Source organism: Octopus bimaculoides, chromosome 1 (genome assembly GCF_001194135.2).
Source record: "Octopus bimaculoides isolate UCB-OBI-ISO-001 chromosome 1, ASM119413v2, whole genome shotgun sequence".
Classification (NCBI taxonomy): domain Eukaryota; kingdom Metazoa; phylum Mollusca; class Cephalopoda; order Octopoda; family Octopodidae; genus Octopus; species Octopus bimaculoides.
The window spans coordinates 144200549-144212855 of NC_068981.1; the positions used below are offsets into that span (position 1 = coordinate 144200549).

The window sequence follows — 12307 nt, forward strand, 5'->3', positions numbered from 1 at the left end:
TATATATATATATATATATATATATATATGTATGTATATATGTATGTATATATATATATGTATGTGTGTGTATATTTGTGTGTGTGCCCGCACACACACACACTCACACACACACACACACACACACACACACACACATTATCATCATCATTAACATCTGTTTTCTATGCTGGCATGGATTGGATGGTTTGACTGAAAACCGGTAAGCTCTGGAGCTACACCAGGTTCTTATCTGACTTGGCAATGTTTCTACAGTTGGATGTCTTTCCTAGTCCTAACCACTCCAAGAGTGTAGTGGGTGCTTTTTACATGCCACCGGATTGAGTGCCAGTTACAAAACACCAACATTGACCATGACTTGGCTTGACAATTCTCCTCAAACACAATATATTCCTTTCTGCTATAGGCACAAGGCCTGGAATTTGTGGGAAATAGTTGATTACATTGAAACCCAGTACTTAACTGGCACTTAATTTATCAATCCTGAAAGTATGAAATGCAAAGTAGACCTTGGTGGAATTTGAACTCAGATGAAATACTGCTAAACATTTTGCCCAGCATGCTAACTAATCTGCCAGCTCAGTGCCTTCTGAAGCATAATATATTGCTAAAGGTCTCGGTCGCTTGTCATAGCCTCTGTGAAGCCCAAAGTTCGAAGGGTGCATTTTACATACCACTAGCATGGGAGCCAGTTACGTGACACTGGCATCAGCCACAACTATGATTTCATTTGGCCTGATGGGTCTTCTCAAGCACTGCATATTGCCAAAGGTCTTGGTCATTTGTCATTGCCTCCATGAGGCCCAATACTCAAAGATTATGCTTCACCCCACGTCTTCCTGGGTCTGCCCCTTCCACAGGTTCCTTTCTCTGTTAGAAATCAGCACTTCATACAGCTGTACTTGTCCACACACATCACATGATCATACCAGAACAGTCTTCTCTCTTGCACACCTCACTGATAATACATATGCCCAACTTTTCTCTCAGGACACTTACACTCTGTTGTGCATGCACATTGACATTGTACATCCAGCAAAGCATACTAGGTTCATTTCTTTAAAGCCTTCACATGTCCTCAGTGGTCACAGTCCATGTTTCACTTCTGTGTAGCATGGCTGTTCACACACAGGCATAGTACAATATGCCTTTCACTCTGGGGGAGATGCCCTTTACTATTAACAGGAGTAGGAGCTCTCTGAACATTGCCTCACTTATTCTTATTCTAGCAGCTCTGTTCTCGGAGCATCCACCTTTGCTACTGACTTGGTCACCTAGATAATGGAAGCTACAAACTACTTCTAGCCTTCCCGCTGACATTTGATTCAGTCTATTTCTGTACATTTCAGGTGTTAATTGTACCTGTGCACCTTCCACACACACAAACTATTTTCCCTGTTAACCTCCCTCTGATATTGCTGCACCTCTTATATGTCCATAGCTTACACCGGGTACATCTTATGGAGCAACTACCTACGCCTTTTCTACAGATTGTGTAGAGTCATCTACTTGAAGGGATTTGTGATTTGTCTGCTCTCCTATTTACTAAGAATTTGGTTCACTTTTCTCTTCTTTATACAGACTTATTTTCACTTTTTCTCCACATTTTCAGGAGTTCCTCTGTTGAGACATTAAAGGGTTTAAGTATAGAAGATGTTGATGATTCTGAATTCTTAGACTTTACAGTACCCTCATCAAGAATTTCTCAAACAGCTCCCATGTCTACTGTAAGAAAACCAATAGATCTCAATACTGCTATGGTAAGTGATAAATGTTACAGATATTAACTGTTTCTTTAGTTGTTTAATTTCGAAAAATATGTGAAATCCCATTTGATACCTAGCTGCCTGTGATCACCTCTTGTTCTGTGATTCAAACTTCCTGTTAAAAAGTTATCTAAATTCAAATCTTCCATCAAAATTTTGTGTTAATTTGTGTTACAAACATCATATTAATAATCTTTTCTAATAAAAGCACATGGCCTGAAATTTTGCGGGAGAGGATTAGTCAATTACATCCACCCCAGTGTTTAATTTATTTAATTTATCAACCCCACAAGGATGAAAGGCAAAGTTGACCATGGCGAAATTTGAACTCAGAGCATGAAGATGGACAAAATGCTCTTAAGCCTTTTGCCACATGTGCTAATGATTCTGCCAGCTCACTGCCTTAAACATCACATTAATAATGGTCTCAAATTTTGGCACAAGGCCAGCGATTTTAGTGGGAAGGGGCTAGTTGATGATATCAACCCCAGTGTTCAACTGGTACTTATTTTATCAACCCCGAAAAGATGAAAAGCGAAGTCAGCCTTGGCAGAACTTGAACTCAGAACATAAAAAGCTGAAAGAGACACCACCAAAAATTTTATCCTTAAAAATGCTGCAGTAATAATGATGAAAAAAATGTTTCATTACTTTCAAAATTGATTGGAATAGAGGAAGTATATCTCAATTGAAATATAGTAAAAAAAATGGTTCTGGTTAGAATTTTGTCTGTCAATCTTGACTTTAAAACTTCAAGGTGATGAATTAGCAGAATGATTAGAATGTTGGATACAACACCCTGCAGTATTTGTTCTGATTCTTTTCACTCTGTGTTCAAACCCTGCTGCAATCAATTTTGTCTGTTATCTTTCTGGGGTCAGTTAAAATGTACCAATCCAGGACACTCTTTTACTTGTTTCAGTCATTTGACTATGGCCATGCTGGAGCACACCTTTAGTCGAGCAAATCGACCCCAGGACTTATTCTTTGTAAGCCTAGTACTTATTCTATCCGTTTCTTTTGCCGAACTGCTAAGTTACGGCGACGTAAACACACCAGCATCGGTTGTCAAGCAATGTTGGGTGGACAAATACAGACACACAAACACACACACACACACACACACACACACACACACATATACATATATACGACGGGCTTTTTTCAGTTTCCGTCTACCAAATCCACTCATAAGGCTTTGGTCGGCCCGGGGCTATAGTAGAAGACACTTGCCCAAGGTGCCACTCAGTGGGAATGAACCCGGAACCATGTGGTTGGTAAGCAAGCTACTTACCACACATCACTCCTACGCCTAGATTTTTTATCTTTTATTTTTTGACTTGTTCCCATCATTTGATTGTGGCCATGCTGGGGCACCACCTTGAAGAGCATTAGTTGAACAAATCGACTTTTTTGTTAAGCCTGGTACTTATTCTATTGATCTCTATTTGCTGAACTACTAGGTTATGAGAACATAAACATACCAACACTGGTTGTCAAGTGGTGGAGGGGGACAAACACAAACACAAAGACACACACATACACACACACACATACATATATATGCATATACATACATACATACATACATACATACATATGTGTGTGTGTGGTGTGTGTATGTACGTGTGTGTGTGGTGTGTGTATGTACATGCGTGTGTGGTGTGTGTATGTACGTGTGTGTGTGTGTGTGGTGTGTGTATGTACGTGTGTGTGTGGTGTGTGTATGTACGTGTGTGTGTGTGTGTGTGTATGATGGGACTCTTTTAGTTTCTGTCTACCAAATCCACTCACAAGGCTTTGGTTGGCCTGAGGCTATAGTAGAAAACACTTGCCCAAGGTACCACACAGTGGGACTGAACCGGGAACCATGTGGTTGGGAAGCAAGCTTCTTACCACCCACCCATGCTTGTGGTTTGTGGAACTATAAGAAACTTGCACAGGATATCTTGTGATATTTATTCCAGCTCTTTGTGTTCTGTGTTTAAAATCCCAACCAGTCCTACATTGGTGGGTCATGACCTGTCAACCAGTTTAGCACAATCATCGGGTACTCTGGGTTCCTTTAGAAGATTCCACTCTGCTGTAAGAATTTGGGCCAGGTCTTTGACTTGTGAATAACTTCCTCTTTCTCTCTCTCCTATCAGTCTTGGAGGCTCTGTAAAAAGTTATGGGCACTGCTTACCTCCTGACTAAAAGACAAAAAGAAATACAAATAACATGAGCAGTGCACTATGGTTCAATGATGCACTGTAGAACACAGGTGCACCACAGATATTTGAAAATATAATCTGCTTCAGAAAATTCATATTAATGCTGAAACATCGTTTAAAATATGTTATTCATAATTTTGCCATACACAATTATGATTGTTAAAAGTAGAGAAGCAATTATTCTTAAAAATATTTTTCTCTAAAATTTTAACTTCTAAACATTGTTGGTTTTTCAAAAATTTTCTTACAAAGTGTACCAGTAATTTCTAAGTATCGAAAGAAAATGCATCAGTAGTTTTTGATTCTCCATGCAGGCTGCATCTGTTACTTTTACTTTTCCATGTAGCATGCACTTGTAATTTTTAATTCCCCATTAAAGTGCACCAGTAAATTTTAATTTTCCATGTACCAGTGAATTTTAATTTTCCATGCACTAGTAGATTTTTGTTTGGACGCCTTTGTACCACGGTGTCAAAAAGATTGAGAACTTTTGGCCCAGAGTAACATCAGGACAACTTTCTGATATTGTAGATAGAAATTTTGTTTTACATTTTCACTGCTATTTTAATACTTTTCACTGGAGGTCAATGAAAACTAAAGAATAGAAATTAGGGTCAGTTCCATTATTCCAGTCAGTTCCCCCAGCAAGAAGAAGATATACTAAATCTTAAATTTAAAAGAAAAATATTTTAAACTTATAATGAGTTTTATTTTCTTCATTACTACAAAAGAAACGGATTAAATCAGTTCTACTCTCTGACTTTAAGAATAAGAAGTATGTGGAATAAATTCTACCTGACAGAAACAAAATGAATGGACCAATTATTTTGACAGAGTCTCCCAGTTTACTTGACATCAGTAGAACTGAGTTCAGTTATGGATTATGATATTTGCCGGGTATTCAGTTGAGCTGAGAGGAAAGCTAGAAGAATACAATGAACCAAGAGGATATTTATCTTGTCTTGATATACATTCTACACTTTGACAGCAATTTGGAATCAAGAGAAATGGCTCAAATAAAAGAGATATATATTTCTTTGATCTATTACAAAATAAAGAGAGAAAAAAAAACGTGCACAGTATTTCATCTTTTTGTTTTACTTGTTTTAGTAATTGGACTGTGGTCATGCTAGAGCACTGCCTTGAAGAATTTAGCCAAACAAATCGACTCCAGTGCCTTTTTTTAAAGCCTGATATTTATTCTGTTAGTCTATCTTGCTGAACCACGAAGTCATAGGGATGTAAACTAATCAACAGTAGTTGTCGAGTGATGGTAGGGAATAAACACAAAGACAACTAACAAAAAGATACACACACATACATACATACAATCACCCGCTACACATGCACAATGAGCTTCCACACAGTTTCCATCTACCAAATTCACTCACAAAGCATTGGTCAGCCTGGGGATGTAACAAAAGACACTTGCCTAAGGTGCAGTGCAGTGCAGTGGCACTGAACCCAAAACCATGTGGTTGCAAAGTGAGATTCTTAATCACAAGGCCTTACCTGCTCTTAGTTTATATTTACAATTCTTTATTTCTTTTCTATGCGAAACAATAAATCAGTCTCAATTTGACAGTTCAAGTTTTACGGTGGAAAGTTGGCATTGTCTTTAGATTGTCGGACAGAATGCTTTCTGGAATTTGTTCTGACATTCTGCATTCTGAGACTAAACCTTGCCAAGGTCCACTTTACCTGTCATCCTTTTAGGGGGTCAACAGAAAAAAGCACAAAACAAAGTACTGATCCAAGGTGTTGGATTATTGGAATTGTCAAATTGTTGGATTGTATGCTTTGCGATATTTGTTCCTGGTCTTTGCATTCTGAGTTCAAATCTTGCCATGCCTGCGTGGAGTGGTACACCTAATCAGTTGCCCAATTTTACACCACAGCCCAGGACCTTGGATGCTTTTAACAGAGTCCACTCTGTTGCATTCAAACCAGGCCTCTCATTTGAGGATGCTTTCTTCTTTCTCTTCTTCCAATCAGTCATGGAGGCCCAGTAAAGGGTCAGAGGCACTATTTTCCCTGGTGACTAAAAGATAAAAAAGTATGTAGTATATTACTTTTTTTTCCTTTAAGAAGAAACAGTTGCCCCTTACTCAGCCCTTTTCCATTTCTGAAGAGGGTTTCAAAGAGTTCCTCACAGTGCAGTGTAGCCAATTGAGAGGGGGTGGGGGAGAGAGATAGTGTGAGGGGGAAGTCAGACAGACAGAAGAATCGACTCCAGTGCATATCTAGTAATTCATTTATTGACCCCAAGAAGAATGGAAGGTAAAGCTGACCATAGAATTTGAACTCAGAGTAGAGATAACCGGAACAAATATTGGAGTCTGCTTTCCATTTTCCCTCTGACTAACTAAAGTAGGCAGAGTTATGTACCTTGTGATACAATGTCATCACTAGCTTTGTATCCTTCTGTTACAGCATTATTGATTTGGTGTAATTCATAAATAAACAGTATTCCATGAAGGCGCTGAAGAAAATAAATGAAATATTAAGCTGGAACACCTAAGGTGGTGGTTGTTGTTGTTGTTGTTGTTGTCGTCATCGTGTAGTATTTGTTGTTTTTTATCAGTTCAGCTGTAATCCAATAAATATGTGATTTAAAGTATTCCAGCCACCATCATTCATCTTTGAAGTACTAGATATGCACTGGAGTCAATTCTTCTGTCTGTCTGTCTGGCTGTTTGCCCCCCCTCCCCACCTCTCTCTGAATTGGCTACACTACACTGTGAGGAAGACCTTGAAACCCACTTAAAGCATCCCTCTCCAATGCATCCTTCCTTTTTTTAAGTGAATAGAGTGTGATTTGAGAAAAATTTTGTTACTGATATTTCTAGCAGATTGAGTGACCATTTAGAGGCTTTCTCATTGGCTTCTACTCCTGTATGATGTCACTAGAAATGGTAACAATGCTGTTAAGGGTCATAACACTGTTGTTGTTGTTCGACCCCAGATCAGCTTTAATTGAACAAAACATTCCAGCCATGGTTGTCCACCCTGTATATCGGCCATGCATACTGAAGCAACAGTGTGATGTTCTTTAGCGAACTGGCAGAATCATTAGAGCATGGGAAAAATATCTTGCAGTATTTGTTTCATCTCTCTGCATTCCGAGTTCAAATACTACCAAAGTCAATTTACATCTTTCTTGAAATTATCTCCCCTTTTCTATATGTGTCTGGTAATAAGTACTATTAGACTGATTTTTTTCTCCAGTCAAGAAGGAAATACCAGTTAAATAAAAAGGCACTCTTTATACCCAACTTAATATGGATGTTGTGTTAGAACACTGAATACTGCATTATTTACCTCGAGAGGTCTTCTCGTATGGACACATGGTAAATAAAAGCATTCATATCATTGACAGAAGAGAATCATGTCACTATTAATTATCAGTTAACCATTTAGCATTCAAATTGCTCTGTTAAATGTAATACATATTCATTCACATCGGGTTGAATTAATCATGCATTATCTTGAAGCTTTGAGATTTCAGCAATGCAATTGCTTATCTTTTGAATGACATGGTTAGGTATAGGTGGGAGACCAGATTTGGCCAATTTGAACATAAAACAAGTAGAAAATTTGGGGCTGGATATGGCTGGTTTAACCCTTTAGATACCAACCCACCAAAAACCACCTCTGGCTTTGTAATACAAATGTCTTGTTTTCAAAAGTTCTGAATTGAAATCTTGCACCAAACCTTAGTCACCAATTTATGTTCCTAATACTAGCTTCATGATAACTAAATTATTTCACTAAATTCTTTGTTATATTTAAAATTAACTGAAACATAGAGCATCTCACCAGAAATATGGTAACAAAAGGAAGGGTTAAATGCTAAAGGGTGAAGTAATTTTTTTTTCATATGCACTGACATGACTGTGTGGTTAAGAAGTTTGCTTCCTAACAACATGTTTTCAGGTTCAGTTCCACTGTATGGCATCTTGGCCAAGTATCTGATTTGCACTATAACTTTGGGTTGACTAAGGCCTTGTGAGTGGATTTGGTACACAGAAATTGAAAGAAGCCCTGCCAAATCAGATTGGAGTCTGGTGTAGCCATCTGGTTCACCAGTCCTCAGTCAAATCGTCCAACCCATGCTAGCATGGAAAGCAGAGGTTAAACGATGATGATGATGATGATGATGATGATGATGATGATGTATGTATGTATGTCTCTATGTGTCTTTGTATCTGTCACCACACCGCTTTGACAACAAGTGTTGGTTTGTTCACATCTGCATAACATGGCTGTTCAGCAAAAGAGACTGACAGAATAAATGCCAGACTGTAAAACCATACGTACTGGGGTTGCATTCTTTGACTAAATCCTTTAAGCTCATACCCCAGCATGACCACAGTCCAACAACTGAGACAAGCAAAAGATTAAAGTAAAAGATATAACATTCAGTATTTTACCCTACCTGAAAATCCACTCTAAAATTTTGTCTTATTGTATTAATTTAATTAAACTATAATTAGTCTGGCTGCTTCCCTCTTGTATATATGACATTGTAATTTTTCTGTTTCTATTGTAATTATTGTATCTATTGTATTGTATTAATGGTATTTCTGCTGTTCAATAATAATTTTAGTAATAGAAATTGCTACCGTAACATGCAATTATTGAAATCCATTTGAATGTAAACAATTATGATATTACAAAGCATAATGTATTTTTCCTTCTGTAGTTATCATCATGTTTTACATGTGTATTCTATGTTTTCCATATATTTCATGTCTACATAGTTAAGAGGTTTGCTTCATGAATCACACGGTCCAGGGTTGGATTCAATTTCTTGGCGTCTTGGGCCAGTATTCTCTGCCATAACCTTGGGTTTAGCAATGCTTTGTGTGTGGAGTTTGTTAGATGGGAATTGTGCAGAAACACATTGTGTGTGTGTGTGTGTGTGTGTGTGTACACACTTTATGGACTGTATTGGGTGCTGAACTTGTGAGGTCAGCAAGTGACTTACAAGATAAGACCCCTCAGTTGAGTGGGTGTGTATTATTGAAGAAAGTGGCTTTAAACTAGTTGAAGAGATGTTAAAAAGTATGATAGAGAGACAGGAACTGAGGGGATACATGGGTACCCCAGTTGGAGCAGAGAGAGGAGATGAGAGAGAGAGAGTAAAAGAGTGAGAGAGAGAGAGAGAGAGAGAGAGAGAGAGAGAGAGAGAGAGAGAGAGAGAGAGATGGGGAGATAGTGGGAGAGGGAGAGAGAAGATTGTTGTGAAGAGGTGTCAGGACAGACCCTGAAGTTACAGGGCTGTGAATTATAAGCAAAGTGGTACTGGTGGTTGGATAGGGTAGTGGGCAGGTAATTTTGCAAGTGTGTGAAAGGAGAGTGGAAGATGGTGGGGTGGATATGGTGAGTGGTGAGCATGGATGGAGGGAGGGATTGTTAGGATGATGCATTGCAGGGGTGGGGTGGGGTTTAGATAAATCGGTGCCCTCAAAGGGAATCATTTATAATAAATGTTCTGCCCATGCTACCCCATCAATCCCCTGTTATCCTTGCCATTATAAAGGTTGTAAACCAGTAATTTTTTTGTTGAAACCTCCAACCATGCATGCTATTGCTCATATGATGTTAAATAAAATAGTATTAATATTGCTGTATTTCATCTGTTTTTATGTTCTGAGTTCAAATCCACCGAGGTTGACTTTGCCTTTCGTTCTTTCGGGAACAGTAAAATAAGTGTCAGCTGAGTCCTTGCATCAATGTAACTGACTCACTCATTGCCCTGAAATTGCTGGTCTTGTGCCAAAATTTGAAGTCAATATTAATACAAAGAAAAAACATGTTTATATACTCTTTTACTCTTTTACTTGTTTCAGTCATTTGACTGCGGCCATGCTGGAGCACCGCCTTAATAGCCGAGCAAATTGACCCCGGAGTTTATTTTTTGTAAGCCTAGTACTTATTCTGCCGGTCTCTTTTGCCGAATCTCTAAGTTACAGGGACGTAAACACACCAGCATCGGTTGTCATGCGATGCTGGGGGGACAAAGAGATACACAAACATATACACACACATACATACATACATGTATATATATATATATATATATATATAGTTCAAAAAGGAAAAAGACAATACGACAGGCTTTTTCCAGTTTCCATCTACCAAATCCACTCACACGGCTTTGGTTGGCCCAAGGCTATAGTAGAAGACACTTGCCCAAGGTACCACGCAGTGGGACTGAACCCGGGACCATGTGGTTGGTAAGCTAGCTACTTACCACACAGCCATTCCTGCGCCTATATATATATATGTATTTTTTTTTCTCTCTCCAACAGAAACTGAAAACTTTAATTCTTGGTTCACCAAATTCCCAGTTTAGTCAAGAATGGGCAAAGCAAAACTTAGAATTCTGTTCACTACCAAAGTTACAATATGGTATAGTCCAGAAAAAGGTATAGTCAAATTATTTTGTAAATACGAGAAACTTCTGCTCAGAGTATTTCAACTTATTTGTAGATATCTATGGTTATTTAGACTTTGTAAACATCTAGAAATATATTAAAAAAAAAAAAAAAAAAATAAAAAAAAGAATAAATGAAATGGCATTAGGAAGGGCATCGAACCATAGAAACTATGCCACAACAGACAGTTGGAGTCCGGACAGGTCCCTGCTAATCAGTTCTTTGTCAAACTGTCCAACCCATGCCAGCATGGAGACCAGACATTAAATGATGGTGACGATAATGATGATGATGATGATGTTGATGATGCTTTCTTTAAATAAGTTTGGTGTTGGGTTCCTACAAGGAATGTTGAGGAGATTGTTGCATAAACCAAGACCAATCCTAATTAGCTATGGCCATGTTATAGCTTCTATTTTTTAAATGGTAACCAAGTGATTTGTGCGAGATTTGACTGCTATTTCTAACGTATCATACAGTCGTATCAATTCTCCCTTGATGAAGAGATCATATGTAGGTTTATTGAATAAATTATTGTATCTAGGGTTTCTGTAGGAACTGTATGTACACTTTTTTATTCTTTTATTTGTTTCAGTCATTTGAGTGCGGTCATGCTGGAGCACTGCCTTTAGTTGAATAAATCGACCCCAGGACTTATTCTTTGTAAGCCTAGTACTTATTCTATTGGTCTCTTGTACCGAACCGTTAAGTCACAAGGACGTAAACACACCAACATCAGTGTCAAGCGATGGTGGGGAGACAAACACAGGCATGCAGCTACATATATATATATAGATATATATATATATATATACGATGGGCTTCTTTCAGTTTCCGTCTACCAAATCCACTCACAAGGCTTTGGTCGGCCTGAGGCTATAGTAGAAGACACTTGCCCAAGGTGCCATGCAGTGGAACTGAACCCAGAACCATGTGGTTGAGAAGCAAGCTTCTTACCACACAGCCACTCTTGCGCCTATGTTCATGTTTTTCTATTCTTATCTAAATATGTTAAAAGAATCTTATCTAGCTATTTTGAAGGGCTCTTATCTAGCTAGGTTAATAGGGTCTTATCTATGTTTGCTGAATATGCTGTATCTAAGAATTCCGTAAGGGCTGTATGCTTGCTCATGGGTTTTATCTAAATATGTTAAAAGGGTCTTATCTGGATATATTACTGGGGTCTTAACCAGTTGTATTGAAGAGGTTATTATGTCATGATATACCAATGGATCATATCTAAGTACAGCTTATGGGTCATATCTCAGTCTTCCAAGGAGTTCATATCTAGCTAACCTGTCAGAGGATGGTGGTGGAATAATATTCAGACTTGTAAGTTACTGTATCTAAGCATACTGATAGGTTCATGTCTGGGTATCCTGAACAGGTAATGTTCAAGTGAGTCGATAAGTTGGAACTCCATCAATTCTATGAGTGGCTGCATGGCAGGAAGTTTGCTTCCCATCGGTTCTGGGTTTAGTCCCATTGTGTGGCGCTTTGGGAAAGGCGTCTTCTAACTAAAGCTTTTTGAGTCGATTTGCTAGATGGAGGCTGAAAGCAGCCCATTATGTGTGTGTGTGTGTGTGTGTGTGCGCGCGCATGTGTGTGTGTGCATGTGTGTGTGTGTTTGTCCCCCACCACTTGGCAGCCAGTGTCGGTGTGTTTACGTTCCTGTAACTTAGCAGTTCTGCAAAAGAAGACTGGTAGAATAAGTAGTAGGCTCAAGAAAAAGATTAGTACTGGGGTTTATTCATTTGACTAAATGATTTTCCGAGGTGATGCCCTGGCATGGCTGCAGTCTAATGACTGAAACAAGTAAAAGATAAAGAATAACTACTCCTAGCAGCACATGTTGTCTACCTTTGGCTCATTGGGAACTGGGAGG

The 12307-nt window shown here is 38.6% G+C and overlaps 1 protein-coding gene across 3 annotated transcripts in view; it reads left to right on the forward strand.

Moving 5' to 3' along the window:
* LOC106868088 (probable ubiquitin carboxyl-terminal hydrolase MINDY-4) overlaps positions 1-12307 on the forward strand; it is a 105253-nt gene that overhangs the window by 38666 nt on the left and 54280 nt on the right. For all 3 annotated transcript variants that reach the window (XR_008265054.1, XM_014913214.2, XM_014913206.2), the window contains exons 6-7: positions 1613-1760; positions 10297-10413. Coding sequence is in view for 2 of the 3 variants with exons in the window: in XM_014913214.2 (XP_014768700.1) it covers positions 1613-1760; positions 10297-10413 (265 nt within the window). In the remaining variant the exon portion in view is untranslated. The remainder of the gene's footprint in view (positions 1-1612; positions 1761-10296; positions 10414-12307) is intronic.